Source organism: Macaca thibetana, chromosome 5, assembly GCF_024542745.1.
Source record: "Macaca thibetana thibetana isolate TM-01 chromosome 5, ASM2454274v1, whole genome shotgun sequence".
Lineage (NCBI taxonomy): Eukaryota > Metazoa > Chordata > Mammalia > Primates > Cercopithecidae > Macaca > Macaca thibetana.
The window spans coordinates 21,793,793-21,812,625 of NC_065582.1; the positions used below are offsets into that span (position 1 = coordinate 21,793,793).

Here is an 18,833-nt window from a genome sequence, read left to right on the forward strand (position 1 = left end):
GGGCAAGGAGAAACCATTGGGCAGTTACAATACCAACCTCAGGGTGTCCTGGTTGGCCTATTCTCTGGGTGGCAGCCTAATCAAAAGTGGACATAGGAATTCAAACTCAATTCTGGATCAGTCACTTGGATTCTCTCTGGAATCTCATCACCCCAGATCATAAGGATAAGGATCATTGTTTTGGGTATACTATGTGTGGGACATATAGCTTTCTGGAAGCTGTATACAAATGGCTTTGTCCCTCTTGTACCTGACCATTCCATATTAAGGTTCTAGGTGTAAGTTGGAAATGATAGAAAAAAACTGAAGTTACACCTACTGGAATGGAACAGGTCAATTTTCTAGTGGTAGAGTAAGAACAACAACTGGACACAGTGGCTCATGCCTGTAATCCCAGCACTTTGGGAGGCCAAGGCGGGTGGATCACCTGAGGTCAGGAGTGCGAGACCAGCCTGGCCAACATGGCAAATCCCCGTCTCTACTAAAAATACAAAAAATTAGCTGGGTGTGGTGGCACGCTCCTGTAATCCCAGCTACTTGGGGAGGCTGATGCAGGAGAATTGCTTGAACCCAGGAGGCGGAGGTTGCAGTGAGCTGAGATCGCGCCAGCGCACTCCAGCCTGGGTGACAGAGCGAGACTTTGTCTCAAAGAAAGAAAAGGAAAAAAAAAAAAAAAAAAAGAACAACAATCTTGGCACCTGGAGAGAGAATACCTAATTACACACACCATTTTGGCCTTAGAGGGCATTCGGGATTGCCTTAACTTACTGGCTAAGACTGTTACATGATAGGCTTGCCCTGAACTTCCTCCTGTGGGTCAGGTGAGGGGTACCTGGAGCTCTAGCATAGGGCTTGGAGTGAGTGACAACTTTAGATTAGGCCCTCTTGAGTAGTTGACACTTAAGCAAAACCTTGAAGGATGTGAGGGAATTCGCAGTATAGATGTCTGTCCTTGTAAGCCTGAGTGTTTGCTCCATTGAGAACAGTGGGCATTACTGAGAACTTGTGGAAGAAACAATTTAATAGTCAGATAACCTTGGTTCAAGTTTTACTTTTGGGCAAGTCAGCCCGGGCACTAAATTGCTTAACCAACAAAGTGGGTTAAATGAATGACAGAAACCAGCATATTTTAGACCGGATAGTCCCTGTTTTAGATGAAAAATGAGAAAATGAATTGCATCAATGCTGAATTTGAACTCCTTCAAGAATCATTGTCTGTTTGTTCTTCTTCCCATTCACAAGGGCATTTCATTGTTGCCTTGGTGTCACTGCATTGTTTTTAACTAGCGCTTGCTTTGGTGGGGAAGATCAGAAGTGACCTCATGAATTACTCTGATAAATATGTCAATCAGTAGAATTCCAAGTGGATTTTCAATTGAGTCTAGGGATTAATTTCTGCAATAGGTGAGGCAAAGCTGATGAAATTCAGCCACTCTGCACCAATGTAAACTGTCAAGTAAGAAGTGTTTATGGAGCCTGCTGAGAATTGTACTTCACTCAGCAGCTAAGAAAATGATTCTGTCAACTCTTGATTATTCTTGTTAATGAAAATTTAAAATATCATTGTTTAACATAGGGGCTAATGTATACATTCTCACCACAGAAAGGGAAAAGTAGCAGGAGATATACCTGGACCAGCTGGAAGAAGTCCTAAATGTGAGCAGTGGTAGATGTCAGGAAGACCTTACTGATGGTCAGGGACATTAACCTGGTGGCAGCCAGGGCAAGGAGTGAGGGAAAAGAGAAATCTAGGCAATTGGCGTAGATTCATTTTAACTACAGAGTGGATAATGAAAGGATGTTTTTCCTTTTCTTTAAAAAAAAAAGTAAATAGGCAGAACATAATGCCTTAGATGCACTGATTCTGTAAACGAAATGCCTTTTCTATGCCAGACCTAGGCTGGGCTCTGGAGGGAGAGCAGCAAATATTACAATCCCTGCTTTTCCAGGAGATGACAGTGTTCTTGGCAAGATGTAAAAGTGAACCAGCACAACCCACTGGCATTATGCACAAAGACCTCTTGGAACCAAGCAGGAAACACAGAGCAGAGGGTGAGCCTGACAGACGGCGAAGGTTTCCAGGAGCAGTCAAAGCCTGCCTGTGTCTTATCGGAGGAACTGCAGTTAGATGCACCTTTACAATGTCATTCAATAAACATTAATTAAGCAATCTTGGTATGCTAGACAGACATTTGTGGTAAGCTCTAGGATGAACAAGAACCATCCCAGCTTTCAAGGCTTTAGACTGTGGTAAAGTGAAACAGATACAAACAAACTCACAGAGTTGTCATTAGTTACTGTGAGGAAGTTTGAAAAAGGATGTATTAGCAGCCCAAGTCTGTTCCACTTCATCTGGTGGGGGGCTGTGAGGTCTTGTGTCCAGTACCTGGAAGGATGATAGGTGTCCAGCATGTGGTATTGAAATCAGGTTATTGTAGATAGATAAAACAACGTGACTGGAGGTGAGGGGCAGCCATGGTGAATTCGAAGGACTACAAGTAGAGCAGTTCCATCTGGCTGCTGGTGAACGCTGTGTTAGGGAAGGGGAGAGGGGTGAAGATGGAGAGCAGGAACAAAGCAAGGAAGGCTTTGTGAGCCCTGGGAAGGCATTAGGTTTATTCCATGTGTAGGAATACGTGTAGGCAGATAGCTAGACATGAGCAGGTTGGGAGCCTTTGAGAAAGGAAAAGCTTGGGAAGTCTCAGGTCCAAGGGACCACCCACCATTTACATATTAATAGCGTCTCTAATGTTGGAATGGGTGGACAATTAGTCAACTGAGAGCAGAAAGAAAGAAAAAGGGCAAAGAAGAAATTCTTAAGAGATATACAGGCACAAGTACAAATTTGACTGCTGTAAGACCTTCCTGGGGTGGCGGTAATGAGCAACGCAGCCATTAGATAGAATTCGTAGCCAACACCTGGCCCACGCATGCGCACTGACCTGGGGTGGAAACTAGGCAGGTAAAAGGCAAGGGCTTATGGCAGAAGGAGAAAAACTAGATGAAGAAAAAAGGCAGAGACTTGAGACAGAGCGGAGACAGAGCGGGAAACATGAAGAAAAATCCAACGTTGTAAAAACCCAACCCAGGACTCTGCTGGCCCATTCTTTTTCAGCAGCCTGCTCTGCCTCATCTTTCAGAGTGTCCCGTCCCTTTGAATAAACTCTCTGCTCCCTCTTTCCCTTCAAGTAAAGATTTCTGCTGTCTTTGAATTGTCACTTGGCCATTATCTTACTCCCAAGATGACTAAGGACTGAGGATTCCCCATACTTTTGAGTAACGCATGGAAACACGGATATTTGTAGGGAGAAACAAGATAAACATTCAAGGATTAAAGTGACAAAGTGATGTGTGAAAATTTAGATTTTGAGTCATTCTGGCCACAGTTTGGGGATAGACTGGAGTGGGAAGGGACTAGGGGTAGACAGGACCATTTAGGAGTTTCAGCATTAGCCTGGGCACAAAATGATGAAGATCTAAATCAAGACTGTGTAAGTGAGTTTAAAGAGAGAAATGTGTGAAGAGAAATAATTTACAGAACTTGCTAATTGACTGCAAATGACAAGGGTATTTCAGAGGAAAGAGGCAAACGTGACTTCCAGTTTTCCAGGCAGTGCAATTTAGTGTATCAGCCAAGGTTTTCCAGGAGGTATGAATTATTCAGCAAAACTGAGGGTTTAACAAACTCTGAGACTTTATATGTACAGTGAAAAGTTCTTCACTAGAGTATAAATTCTTTAGTAGATTTTAAATTCCTTGAGTGTAAGTACTTCATTTTAAAATTATTTTAATCTGCTTTAGCATAGTTTTGTAGAGCTTGATAAAGTAATGTTTTCAGGCTAAATTTAACCTGATATGTAAAAAGCAAAAAGGTATGTAAACTTTGGGTTAAAAGAAAAGTACTTAAAAACGACATTTCTTGTCTGGGCATGGTGGCTCACGCCTGTAATCCCAACACTTTGGGAGCCCGAGATGGGCAGATCACCTGAGGTCAGGAGTTCGAGACCAGCCTGGCTAAATGGTGAAACCCCATTTCTACTAAAAATACAAAACGTTAGCTGGGCGTGGTGATCCATGCCTGTAATCCCAGATACTCAGGAGGCTGACGCAAGAGCATCGCTTGAACCCAGGAGGTGGAGGTTGCAGTGAGTCGAGATCACGCCATTGCACTACAGCTTGGGCAACAGGAGTGAAACTCCATCTCAAAAAAAAAAAAAAAAAAAAAAAAAAAAGATTTCTTACAGCACTATGCATATTAAAACAATGTTAGATTACCAATGATACAACTTTTATAGTTTTTATATTCTCTTTCAGAAGAAAGCTAGTACTGGTGTCAGTGGAACACAGGCTGAGGTAACAGTTTATGTGGAAAAGAAGGTATAACTGGTCTTCTACTTTGGCTTAATTCAACTAAGGTCACTACTGGTAGTAGCTTTTGGATTATTAAGTCAACCTAAAGCTGAGGGATATCTTTTATTTCATCTATTATAGTTGTGCAAAGACTGGGGTTTAGAGGTAGAGTAAATTTACATGGACTAACTCTATAGAGAAATTTTTAGGCGAGTGTTTCATGGATGAAGCTCAGCTGAAGAAGGAATTGTTGTTTCAGGCACTTTTGGCCTGAAGAGCTTTTGTTCTGAATTTGTGCTTTAAATGCACAACAAAAGCAAGGAATCTTTAATGGTACTTGCTTTGAAATTAGAGTGTGATTACTTTAAAACACTATGGATAGTTTTATTGCCTTAAACTATTGTTAAACTACCATTCTTTTTTAATGGTCTCCATAGCTGCATGCTGGTGAAAGGAAAAGCTAGTAGAGAATTCACTTTGGTTGAGAGTTAGGTGAGGACTTGCAGGAACTGTAGGAAAAGCTGTTATATTTTGACCTGGTGATCATTAGTATTTTATATGCCTTCCCTAAAGCTCTACACAGGCGCATTTCCAGCACAACACTTTAAGCCTAATTGGACCCACTGGCAATGTCAGGTTATCAAAACTTTTCATTTGGGGACACTGAATGATTTTGGGGAAAGAACTTGTGGTCACTGATCAGTGTGATTGTGAACATATCTCACACGTATATTTGTTTCATAATATAGATTTTATTCCTCGAAACGTGCTAGAGGAATATGAACTGTTTCTGACATATAATGATGTCTGAGATATCAGCAATCTGTGAGATTGAAAAAAAATAATACCTATTATCCACGAGTGTGGTTAGTTCTCAGGCGATTGCCCTAGAAATAGGTCAAGATAAGTGACCTTACCCGGCCGTACATGCTCTGGTATGCCTCTGCAATCATCAGCCTTTGTGCATTGCAGCGCTGAGTCAGAATGTTGATCAGCATGTCTTTGTCACAGTCTGGAAAAGAATAATATTTGAAGATTAGTAAAGTTGCTACTTTGTAGTTGGGAAGAATCCATTATCTAACGATCATAACCAGTGTGCAAGCATTATCCCTGATGGTATTTTACAGCAGGGAACAATTTTAACTAAAATTGGAAATCATGTAATGATGCTTGATGAAGCCTGGATCCTTCCTATCTCCTAGTTTAGTGCTATTACTACAAACTAGGCATTGAAGGAACATTCCTCAAAATAATAAAAGCCATATATGACAAACTCACAACCAACATCATACTGAACAGGGAAAACTTTCCGCCTGAGAACAGAAACAAGACAAGGATATTTCCTTATCCACTCCTATTCAACATAGTACTGGGAGTCCTAGCTGGAGCAATCAGGCAAGAGAAAAAAATAAAAAACACCCAAATTGGAAAAGAGGAAGCCAAACTATCTCAGTTTGCTGATGATATGATCTCACCATCTTATAGAAAACTAAAGACTCTTCCAAAAGACTCCCAGATTTGATAAATGACTTCAGTAAAGTTTCAGGATACAAAATCAACATATGAAAATCAGCAGCATTTCTATACACCAACAACGATCAAGCTGAGAACCAAATCAAGAACTCAGTTCCATTTATAATAGCTACCAAAAATAAATAAAATATCTAGGAATACATTTAACCAAGGAAATGAAAGAGCTCTATAAGGGTAACTACAAAACACTGTTGAAAGAAATCATAGATAGCACAAACAAATGGAAAATTATTTCCTGCTCATGAATTGGAAGAATAAATATCACTAAAATTATTATACTGTCCAAAGCAATTTACAGGTTCAGTGCAATCACTATCAGCTTATCATGTCATTTTTCATAGAATTATGACAAACAATTCTAAAGTTCATGTGGAGTCAAAAAAGAGCCTGAGGCCGGACGCGGTGGCTCAAGCCTGTAATCCCAGCACTTTGGGAGGCCGAGACGGGCAGATCACGAGGTCAGGAGATTGAGACCATCCTGGCTAAAACGGTGAAACCCCATCTCTACTAAAAATACAAAAAATTAGCTGGACGTGATGAAGGGCACCTGTAGTCCCAGCTACTCAGGAGGCTGAGGCAGGAGAATGGCGTGAACCCGGGAAGTGGAGCTTGCAGTGAGCTGAGATCACGCCACTGCACTCCAGCCTGGGCGACAGAGCGAGACTCCGTCTCAAAAAAAAAAAAAAAAAAAAAAAAGAGCCTTAATAGCCAACACAATCTTACACAAAGAGAACAAAGCCAAAGTCATCACATTACCTGATTTCACACTATACTACAAGGCTACGGTAATCAAAACAAGCATGGTACTGCTATAAGAACAAGAGAAAACAAATAACTCCATTAAAAAGTGGGCAAAGGATATGAACAGACTTTTTTGTTTCCAAAAGAAGACATACAAGAAGCCAGCAAACATATAAAAAGTGCTCAACATCATGAATCAGCAGATAAATGCAAGTTAAAACCACAATGAGATACCATCTTACATCAGTCAGAATGACTATTATTAAAAAGTTAATGTCCGGGCACGATGGCTCATGCCTGTAATCCCAGCACTTTGGGAGGCTGAGGAGGGTGGATCATGAGGTCAGGAGATCGAGACCATCCTGGTTAACATGGTGAAACCCCGTCTCTACTAAAAATACAAAAAATTATCCGGGCGTGGTGGCAGACACCTTTAGTCCCAGCCCGTCAGGAGGCTGAGGCAAGAGAATTGCTTGAACCTGGGAGGTGGAGGTTGTAGTGAGCCGAGATTACACTCCTGCACTCCAGCCTGGGTGACAGAGCGAGACTCTGTCTCAAAAATAAATAAATAAATAAATAAAATAAAATAAGGCAAAACAATAGATGTTAGAGAGGATGTGCAAAAAAAGGCATGCTGAAAGACTGTTGGTGGAAATGTAAATTAGTATGATCTTTATGGGAAACAGTATGGAGATTTCTCAAAGAACTAAAAATAGAACTACCATTTGACTCAGAAATTTCACTACTGTGTGTACATACTCAAAGGGAAAGTAATCATTATATACAAAGATATTTGCATTTATATGTTTATTGCATTAGCATTTATAATAGCCAAGATATGTAATCAACCTAAGTATCTATCAACAGATGATTGGATAAAGAAAATGTGGCATATACATACCATGGAATACTACTCAGCTATAGAAAAGAATGAAATCTTGTCTTTTGCAGCAACATAGATGGAATCAGAGGCCATTATCCTAAGTGAAATAACTCAGAAACTGTTAATTACCATATGTTCTCACTGATGGGTGGGAGCTAAACAAAGGCTACACATGGACATATTGAGTAGGATAAAAGATATTAGAGACTCCAAACAGTGAGAGGGTGGAAGACGGGCAAGGGTTAAAAAATTACCAGTTGGGTATGTTGTTCAGTATTCAGGTGATGGGTACACTAAAAGCACAGACTCCACCAGTATATAATGTATGCATGCAACAAATCTGCACTCATACACCGTAAATCTATAAAAAAATTTTGAAAGGAAAACTCCAGTCAAAAGCACAGGGGACTGAAGAAAATATAGTGTCTCTTCAATTAGCTCTTATTCCACCAAAAATGGCTTCCTTGACCTTTAAGCTGATTAGTGTTTAAATGGGAGCAACATCTGATATCTGGATTTATGTCCCCACCTGGCTGCCCTGCATAACTTTGGGACACTGCTCTCTGCATCCCAGCTGCTCCAGCTCCAGCCTTGGTTAAAAGGACCCAAGATACATCCCAGGCTGCTGCTCCAGAGGGTGCAAGCTGGAAACTGCCAAGGCTTCCATGTGGTGTTAAGTCTATGGGTGCACGGACAGCAAGAGCTGAGGTTTTGGAGCCTTTGCCTAGATTTCAAAGGATGTATGGAAACACATGGATGTCCAAGCAGAAGTCTGTTGCAGAAGCAGAGCCTTCATGGGGAACCTCTACTAAGGTAGTGTCGAGGGAAAATGTGGGGTTGGAGCCCCCACACTGGGGCACTGCCTAGTGGAGCTGTGAGGAGAGGGCTGCCATCCTTCAGACCCTAGAATGGTAGATGCACTGACATCTTGCACCATGCACCTGGAAAAGCACAGGGACTCAACACCAGCCCCTGAGAGTAGCCGTGGGAGCTGAGCTCTGCAGAGTCATGGGGGCAGAGCTTCCCAAGGCCTTGGTCCACCTTTTGCATCAGTGTGGCTTGGATATGAGACATGGAGTCAAAGGATATTATTTTGAAACTTTAAGATTCAATGACTGCCCTGCTAAGTTTCAGGCTTGCACGGGGCCTTTAGTTACTCTGTTTTGGCTGATTTTTTCCCTTTGGAAAGAGAGTATTTAGCCAATACCTGTACCCCAATTGTACATTGGAAGTAACTAACTTGTTTTTGATTTTACAGGCTCATAGGCAGAAAGGACTTGCCTTGTCTCAGATGAGACTTTGGACTGTGGACTTTTGAGTTAATGCTGAAATGAGTTAAGGCTTAGGAGACTGTTGAAAATGGGTAATTATATTTTGCAATGTGAGAAGAACGTGAGGTTTGTGGGGGGACAGGAGCAGAATGATATGGTTTGGATTCGTGTCTCTTTGCAAATCTCACGCAGGATTATAATCCCCAGGGTTGGAGGAGGGGTCTGGTGGGGGGGTGAATGGATCACGGGGGCAGATTTCCCTCTTGCTGGTCTTGTGATAGTGAGTGAGTTCTCATGAGATCTGGTTGTTTAAAAGTGTATGTCACACCTCCCCTTTCCTCTCTTCCTCCTTGTAGGAAGGCCACGTAGGATATGCCTGCTTCCCCTTTGCCTTCTGCCATGATTGTAAGTTTCCTGAGGTCTCCCCAGCCATACTTCCTGTATGGTCTGCAAAGCCATGAACCAATTAAATGTCTTTTCTTTATAATTTACGCAGTCTCAGGTAGTTCTCTATTGTAGTCTGAGAATTGACTAATATTGCATCTTTCTTGTTGAATAGAGAGATATGGCTTATAATGAACATATATTAAGGAGAGAGGATAATGGAGAAGGAAATCATGAAAGTACAAGGCATCTGTGTGCCTCTGAGGGATAGAGTGAACCTGTCATGCTTTTCATGGAACACCGGCCACCCTGTCTATCTCCTCCCTAATATAGACTGTTTCTGGTCTGTGTATCCTTCACTTCCTCATGTACCAACACACCAAGCTAATAGACCGGTTTAGTGCACAACTAGTTTGGATAAATTTAGGTGTAATTGTAGTCATAGTAGAGTCAGCAATATGACATTTACCTTTCCCTCAGCTTGACTAAAATTTAGACAGGTTTCTTCCCAACTACAGGTTCCTAACCTCCCTTTTATTAGAGCATTTATTTTAGAAAACATGCAATTTTAAATTCTTTCTCTGCGTCTTAAGAGACGTAAATCTCCTCCCAGCCTCTTGCAGTTTGACAACCCAAAATTGTCTTTCTCAGGAATATGGGAGCCATCCTTTTTAAATGTAATCACTGGGAAGACAGAAACTGTGTTTCCTATTTCCCAGTGTCTGTGTGAGGACAGGAACCTGACTTTGTTAAGTGCCAATTAGCAATCACAGATAGTCTAATCACATGGACCAATGCCCTCCCTCCCCAGCATCCTTCAGTTCTTTCCTACTATCTCACCATACTGCTTAAAAACTCTCTTGCCTTTGTTTCATAGGATTTGAGTTCACTCTCTCTCCCTTCTTGCAATGGTCTTGATCCCTACTGCAGAAACTTCCTTGCTGTTTAATTCCATCGGGTATAATTTTTCTTTGACAAGGGGAGATATATAATGGAGATGGGGAGAAAAATGAATTGAAAAGCTAGAATGTTAACCAAATCATCTTTTTTGAAATTAAGTCCATCCTGGATGGGCTTAGGATCACAGGAAGGCTATGAATAAGGTGCTGAAATATCCAGTGAATGAGAACAAGTGTTAAGAATTCACAAAGATGATTGTACCACTGAAAAGCAGGGGGAGCCTCAGGGTATTTTATGCACAGACAAATGGTCTGAAAGCTGTAACAGGGAGGGAGGAAGGCCTAGAACTGGCTTCAAAGATAGAAATTAATGGCTACTGAGAGAAAAGGCAGCCTCCACTGAAAAGGCATAGAGAAAGGTGATGTCTGCCTCAAGCCTGGTTAAGACTCTGAACTAAAAGGCAAAAAAAAAAAAAAAAAAAAAATAGCTGTAGAGGAATCTGTTAATGGCATGATGGACATTCTAAAGTGGACATATATTTAATAATAAATAGAAGATTTTAAAATTACTTTCTATGTCTTATTCTTACTATCATCACATTTATGAAATTATTATAGTCTTGTTTTTTGTTCTTGTTCTGTTGAGATTATCCACAATCTAGCCCTCTGAATTTCTCTCTTTTTAAGTTTTCATGGCAATTCTTGTTTATTTATTCTTCCAGAGATATTTTATATGAATCTCAATAATTGTATTATAATTTTTAAATTAAAATAACTGTAAATTTAGGAATAAATTTTATAAGTGTTGTCTTTCTGTCACTTACATGATATTTCTCCCAACTTATTATTTAAGGTTATTTCTTTTCTAAATGACTTAGTAAAGATTTGTGGAGCTTTTTGCTAATGACAAGAAGCTTTATCTTGCTAAAGTTATTTATATTTGCACTTCTATTGATATTCTCATTTATGTTATTTTTGTTTAATTTCCTAACACATAATTGCTTAATTGAAGAAGTGATACTGATTTTTGTGTTAACTTTGTATCCCGAAAAGTTATTGAACTCTCTTATAATATTAAAGTAACTTTTTATTAATCTTGAATTTCTAGATACATAATTTCTTCTTCATATAATCAAAGTTTTGATTTCTTCTTTGTAATCATTGTATGTTTTTCTCTTTCTTCTACTGCTTTAGGTCAGGGATTTCTAAATAATTCATCTTTTGCTGATTTTTAATGGAAAATTTGGGCATAATGAACTATCACAATTTTATCAAATTTTATTTTGTACAATTGACTCTTGTTGTGTGTGGTATATATATTCTACAAATTTGTCATGAACACTGCATTAGTAAATACTGAACTATTGTTCCCAGGGAAAATGCAGGGTTAGGTTTCTGCAACCCTATGGTTACAATACTTTTGTCAACTGAAATGTCGTTTGCATTATGTTTGTTTGCAAACGTCCTTATGAAACAAGCGTCTTGTTAGCATTGAAAACTACCCTTCCACATATCCTTCTCCTGTATGAACATTTAAGAGATATTTTTAAAGCTCTTCTATAGCCTTCTGATCTACAGACTTTTTCTAACCTGCCACCCGACACTACTTTCAAAAGAAAACTGACCGCTTTGATAATTTTTAAAAATTATTAATTTTGTTATCAGTTAGCATCTCACAAACCCACAAATTCAGCTATTTTTTCATCTTTTCCATACTTCATAATGTAGAATAGATGTTACTTCAGCATTTTCCAAACAGCACCATGCATATATCAATACATTTTCTATTCTTTTTTATGGATGTACTATTTTATTAATTCATTAACATTAAACTCATGGCCAACAGTACTATAGCTAATTCTTGAACTTAGTTTATGTAACACACATTTTTTCTTGAATACTTCTTTTTGTGCATAGGAATACAGTAGGCAGTACTTTAACACTATGCTTAGGGCCATTTTAAACAGCACAATCACCAAGCAAAGCATACAAATGCAAAATTGTGTCACTACACAGACTGCATAAAGGATTTATTTACAGCATGAAAGCTGAAAGAAGACGGCAGAGGTCACCTTGTTTGATTTCAACTGAGAATGTGCATTCTAGTGACTAAAATTTTTCACCTCTCTGCACTTGTCTGCAAATGACCATGAAATATCTGTGAATATTGATTTGGGGATTATAAAACAATTTTAGTGAGTAGATAAATTTGTAAATATAGCATTTGTGAATAACGAGAATTGACTGTATGGTCAAATAGGTAAAAGTGGTCTCCTAGGCAAGAAAATAATTATTACTAAAATTTAAAATTATTCCTTAATTTTTAATTTTTGTGGTTACATAATAGGTATATATATTTATGGAGTACACAAGATGTTTTGATACAGGCATGCAATATGAAATAAACACATCATGAAAAATGGGTTATCCATCCCCTTAAGCATTTATCCATTGAGTTGCAAACAATCCAATGACACAGTTTTAGATATTTTAAAATACATAGTTATTATTGACTATAGTCACCCTGTTGTGCTATCAAATAGTATGTTTTGTTCATTCTTTCCAACTATGTTTTGCACCCCTGAACCATCCCCAAGTCCCCAACAGCCCTCCACTACCCTTCACAGCCTCTGGTAATCATCCTTCTACCTTTCTATGTCCATGTGTTCAATTGTTTTGAATTTTAGATCTCATAAATGAGAACATGCAATGTTTATCTTCCTGTGCCTTGCTTATTTCACTTAACATATGATCTCCACTTGCATCTATGTTGTTGCAAACGACAGGATCTCATTCTTTTTTGTGGTTGAATTGTACTCTGTTGAGTATTCGTACTACATTTTCTTTATCCATTTATCTGTTGATGCACAGGTTGCTTCCAAGTCTGAGCTATTGTAAATAGTGCTGGAACAAGCACAGGAATGCAGATATGTCTTTGACATACTGATTTCCTTTCTTTTAGGTACATACCTAGCAGTGGATTTTCTGGATCACATGGTATAACTCACTTTTTAATTCTTTTTGAGGAACCTTTAAACTGTTCCACATAGTGGTGGTACTAATGTACATTCCCAGCAACAACGTACAAGGGTACTCTTTTCTCCGCATTCGTGCCAACATTTGTTGCTGCCTGTCTTTAGGATAAAACTCATTTTAACTGAGGTGAGGGAAACTATTTCTTGATAGCACTAAGTGATCTACAAGAAATCAACACTAAAGACACAGAGAGATTAAGAATAAAGAATGAAGAATTATATAACATGCTAATGCAATCAAAAGAAAGTTGGAGTAGCTATATTAATTTTAGACAAAGAATACTTCAAAGCAAAGAAAATTATCAGGAATAAAAGGGTTATTACAAAATGATAAAAGGGTCAGTTTTCCAAGAAGATATAACAAACTTTAATATGTATGTGCCAAACAACAGAGTGCCAAAAGAGATGAGGAAAAAAAATAATAGAATTGCAAAGAGAAATAGAAGAATCCACTGTTATACCTGAGCAATTTAACACCTCTAGAGTAATTTGTCAATTAGTAATTAACATCTAAAGAACGCTTATTACCACAAAAGCAGAATACACATTCTTCTCTAGTTACATGGAGTATTAACCAAAATAGACCACATTCTGGACCACAAAATACATCTTAACAATTTAAAATAATAAAAAACATACAAAATATGCTCTGAGGCCACAATAAAATTAAACTAGAAATCAGTAACAGAAAGACGGCTGGAAAAATCCCCAAATACACATAGATTAAACAGCACACTTCTGAATACACGTGGGACAAAGAAGAAGTAACAAGAGAATTTTTAAAAATTTCAAACAAATTGAAAGTAAAAATATGACTCAAAATTTATGAGATACAGCAAAAGCAATGCTTAGAGAAAAATGTATAACATTGCATTTAGAGAAACAAAAAGAAATCTGAAATCAGGAATCTAAGCTTGCATCTTAGGAAACTGGGAAAAGAGGAGCAAATTAAACCTAATGTAAACAGAAGAAAAGAAAGATTACAGAAATAATCAATGAATTTGAAATTGGAAAATTGAGAGAAAACATCAATGGCACCAAAAGCTGGTTTTTTGGGGGAAAACATCAATAAAATTTATAGGCCTTTAGCTAGGATAAGGAAAGAGAGAGAACGCAAGAGAGGAGAGAGAGAGAGAGACAGAGAGAAAAAAAAAACCTTACTAATATCAGAAGTGAAACAGGAAGCGTTACTACCAATCTCAATGGACATTAAAATCATAATAAAATATTATTAACAACTCTAAGGCCACAAATTTGATAGTCTAGATGAAATGGATCAATTTCTTCAAAGACACAAGCTATCCAAACTCATAGACAATCTGAATGGGCCCATATCTATCAAAAACTTAAGTCAGTAATTTATAACCCACAAAATAGAAAGCACGAGGTCCATATGGCTTCACTTATGAATTCTACCGAACTTTTAAGAAAGAAATATCAATTTTCTACAATCTCTTTCAGAAATTAGATGCATAGAGAATGTTTCATAACTCATTCTACTAGGTCAGCATTATCTTAATACCAAAATCAGAGAAAGGCACAACAAGAAAAGAAAATTACTGACCAACATTTCTCATGAGCATAGATAGATGCAAAAATCCTCAAAAAGTTTGAAAATCAAATATAAGAATGCATACAAAGCATTATAATTCATGATTAAGTGGATTTATTCCAGATATGCAAGGCAGGTTCACCATTTAAAAATCAGTTAATGTCATCCATTGCATCAACAGGAAAAAGGAGAAAAATCATGTGATTATATCAACGGATGAAGAAAACTCACTTGACAAAATCCAATACCTATTCAAGATAAGAAGTGTTAGCAAACTAAGAATAGAGGGGAACTTCCTTAACTTCATAATGAATATTTTCAAAACTCCTATAGCTAGCATTGTACTTAATGATCAGAAAGATCAGGAACAAGCTGAGAATGTCCACTCTGAATAGCACTGAGAGTTTCAAAAAAGATTAATTTTGACTTGTGTTCTCCTTCGTCAAGATTTAGGAATGTAGGTTAAAAATGATTTCGGTTGTCCAGGATCTCACAGGGCTGACCTAGCAATTACACATGTTAATAGATACAAAATAATAATAGTTGTAAGAATTCATGAGCTGGAAAGTATCTTCAAATGGTGAGAAATTGGAAAGTAGACTGCACTATTAGGGAATGTTAACTAAGAAGTGTTTCTTTTTGTAGATGACGAGTAAATTTTTATACAACTTAAAGCAATTTATATCAAAGCTACTCATTTTCATTTGTTTCAGAATACATTTTTGCTTTCAGATTTTTCTAAATAAAACACAGTAACTTAGAAAAACATTAGTAATTGTCTTTTTCAATAACACTTCGCCAGAGTCATGGGGATGGATAGACCTTTAAAGCAATCTGAGCTGTGTTCATGCTCTGGCATGCTACAGTGGACACCGTGCAATAAAAGCCAAAACCTCTTAATGTACTTCAGACTAACACACTGACAAGCAGCAAATTATGATGGTCAAAAGGAATTGTTATTCTGACCCTAAAATTGCAATGACAGGAACATTGAAACTGGAGCAAAAAAAAAAAAAAAAACAAAACACACAAACCAACTTTTTGGTGAACAGATTGTGTGATCCATAGTTTTAAAGCAAAAATTGCACTCCTCAATAAAAAGGTAATTCATAACTTTGTGTTAACTTGTCTTTTTATTTTTCTAGTGATGATTGATATTTTAAAAGGCAAGAAAGCATTGCAAACTCCTAAAGTCAGCTTTAGCAAGCATATTTTAAGTCCTCTATTGTTTTCCTGTGGGATGCTGCTAGTGAATAAAACACACAGATGTACATTCATGCATACACACACACACACACAGTCAAGCTCCTGTAAAGGCGACCTTGTCTTTAAAGTTAAGAGCTTGCTTTCTTAGGAAAGGTTTTGCATGCTTATGCAAAGATTTCTTTTATGTTGTCTATGTTTATCTTTGTGCTCATCAAGAGTCTTCTTAAAACAGGTTTTATTCTAGGAAACTATATGAAAGTTTAATACCTCCATATGATATCTTAAATATTTTATATTTATTTATATATATATATATTTTATATATATGTAAGAGAATCCCAAAATTTTCCTCCCTTCTTCTCTCTCTGTATTCTTTTTTCTAAACTCTAGTCTCATTCGTTACTAATCACCTCTATGTCAAACTCCAAGCTCTGGGAGTTCACAGTCCAGTCAGCAGGTGAGACAAACACAAGCACAGTGCAAATGAGATTAGGGGAGTGAGAGGTAGGAAGCAAGGCGCCTGGGGGCTGGCATAGCTGGTTGAGCTTGCAGTGCCCAGAGAAGGATTCAAAGAGGAAGGCTTAGCTGAACAGATTCTTGAAGAAAGAGAATTTAGATGAAAAGTAGGCAAGAGAAGAAAATGGCGTTCCAGGTGAAGTGATTGGGCCAATTTACAGAGATGTGAAAAGCAGAGTCATTTGGGGGAATAGCAAAAAGTCTGATCTGACTGGAAGTGGAAATAGCAAATAGCAAATGAAGCAAGCTAGAAAACTAAAGCAAAGGTTAAAAAGAATGCTCTATCCTAGATTAAGGTGTTTCAGTTGAGATTTCATTTAGTAGTTAGTGATGAGGCACTTAGGGATTTAAGGCAAACATTTTAAGATTAGAGTAGCAATTTCTAAACGCAAATTTGTTCATCATTATTGTCTTTTTTATATTATTTTTCTTCTCATTCTACTTCTTTGCTCAGTTTTTGTCTAATCTGTATCTGTATTTTGCAAGACATTAGCTATTTTATACCCACAGTAGAGTTTTAAAACAAGGTGAAGCAAAAAATAATTACAATAAAAGATGGTAGAAATAATCAGACTTACAAAATCCTTGGAGTGCTCCTCCTAGCATTTGGGCATCCATTATGGGATTGAAATTGGGAGCTGGGAAGATGGTTCCTTGCACCTGGTGGGAAAATCAATGAGAAAGTGATTGTAATGATTCACATTAATGTTTCAACATTGTGGCTGGGCGCGATGACTCACACCTGTAATCCCTGCACTTTGGGAGGCAGAGGCAGGCGATCACCTGAGGTCAGGAGTTCAAGACCAACCTGGCCAACATGATGAAACCCAGTCTCTACTAAAAATACAACAAATTAACTGGGAGTGGTGGCGCCTGTAATCCCAGCTACTCAGGAGGCAAAAAAAAAAAAAAAAAAAAAATTCAACATTGTTTTCCAGACAAACGAAAATGAAAGTATATTCTGTATGTTTACATTACTACAAGACATACACACAAGGCCTGTTAAACAAATGCCTTACTTGTGTGTTAACTGCAGAGAGAAAATTTGGTTGAGTTCATTTTATCCGTTGGTCTCTACTACTATCCGTTGGCATCTATCATTCAAATAAGAGACCATGATACCAAAACCAATTGTAAAAAAATATAAGAATCAAATTAATAATATATATCTTCTTGACTAATAGTAAGGTTTTTTTAAGGAATGGAGCTTATTTTATAGAAACTGAAAAAGAGTACTGTATTGGTGGGATTCATTTCATTCATATGAATTAGAAATGGTACTTGCTACCACAGCGTTTTTCTATATAAGGGACCTTAAAATTATATTAGAAAAAAATAAAAATAATTGAATTTGGATTATGAGCTTCATAGAAATCCAGGTGATATAGATAAGGCAGAGATTATCTAGCCAAAGCTCATGACTGCAAAGGTAAACATAAAAACTTGTAAACATAAAAACTTGACAGACATTCTATTTAAATTCTCTCTCTTGACAATCATAAAATGGTAGAACATTTAAAGCAGGCTTGTGATCCACATGGTGCATTATTTTAGAATGAACCTGCCAGGACTAGCCACCATACAATCACACTCAGCACAATACAGCTGTCAATCAAAATTTATTAAGAAGGGCAGCTCTCCCTGTTTATTGTCAGTATGCCCAGACACATTGGGGAATTTATGCCTTCCCACAGCAAATGAGTCTTCCAGGCCCTAAGATGAACTCAGACATTCCTATTAATTAAGTTAATTAACTAATGAGAACAGGACTAGACCATAATTTCGAGCTAAATGAATATACATATACTGATACCAAAGTATTTGTAAAAGGAATTTGAAGGACTAAGAACTCAAAACTAAGAATTGAATTCAGTTTGGATTCTACCTCACTGATATTAATAAATATGAAGTTGTCTATTTGAAGTAGACCAAAAAACATGATGATTGTGATATGTCTATATTTCCATTCTTAGAAGTACAAATTAGTGGAATTCTTATTCTGTGAATTATGCAGATTCTTTCAATCATTATACTTATCGTGTTTAATGTTTTGCATCAGGAAAACAAAACAGAAATACACATATCAGACAGACTCATAAGAATTACCCTGGAGAAGAAGATGTGGGGGAAAGAGCTGGTCCTAGATGAGAGGGTGTAAATTTCCCCCAACCACATGTATGAATGAATAAGTGATCTGGGAAGTCAGACTGCAGCGTTTCCACAGCTGATTGTATATGAGTTGCAAAAGATAGTTGGAGGTGGCAGCCACAAGGTTACTAAGTAAAAGAGTGATACAATTTGATTTGAGTTCCAGTGGTAACACTTTATAACAATGCAAAGAATGAAACAAAAAGAAGCAATACAAGTTGCAAGAGTGGCTAATTTAGAATTCCAGTTGAGCTATAATGTAAATCTGAACTGAGGCAAATAGCATGTTTTCAATAAATACAGATTTCTTGGTTA

The 18,833-nt window shown here is 37.6% G+C and overlaps 1 protein-coding gene across 2 annotated transcripts in view; it reads right to left on the minus strand.

Moving 5' to 3' along the window:
• Positions 1-18,833, minus strand: part of ANXA10 (annexin A10) — a 77,922-nt gene that overhangs the window by 44,683 nt on the left and 14,406 nt on the right. For both annotated transcript variants that reach the window (XM_050789910.1, XM_050789911.1), the window contains exons 2-3: positions 16,949-17,030; positions 5,268-5,362 (exon numbers count right to left, since the gene is read on the minus strand). In XM_050789910.1, the coding sequence (XP_050645867.1) occupies positions 5,268-5,362; positions 16,949-17,030 (177 nt within the window). The remainder of the gene's footprint in view (positions 1-5,267; positions 5,363-16,948; positions 17,031-18,833) is intronic.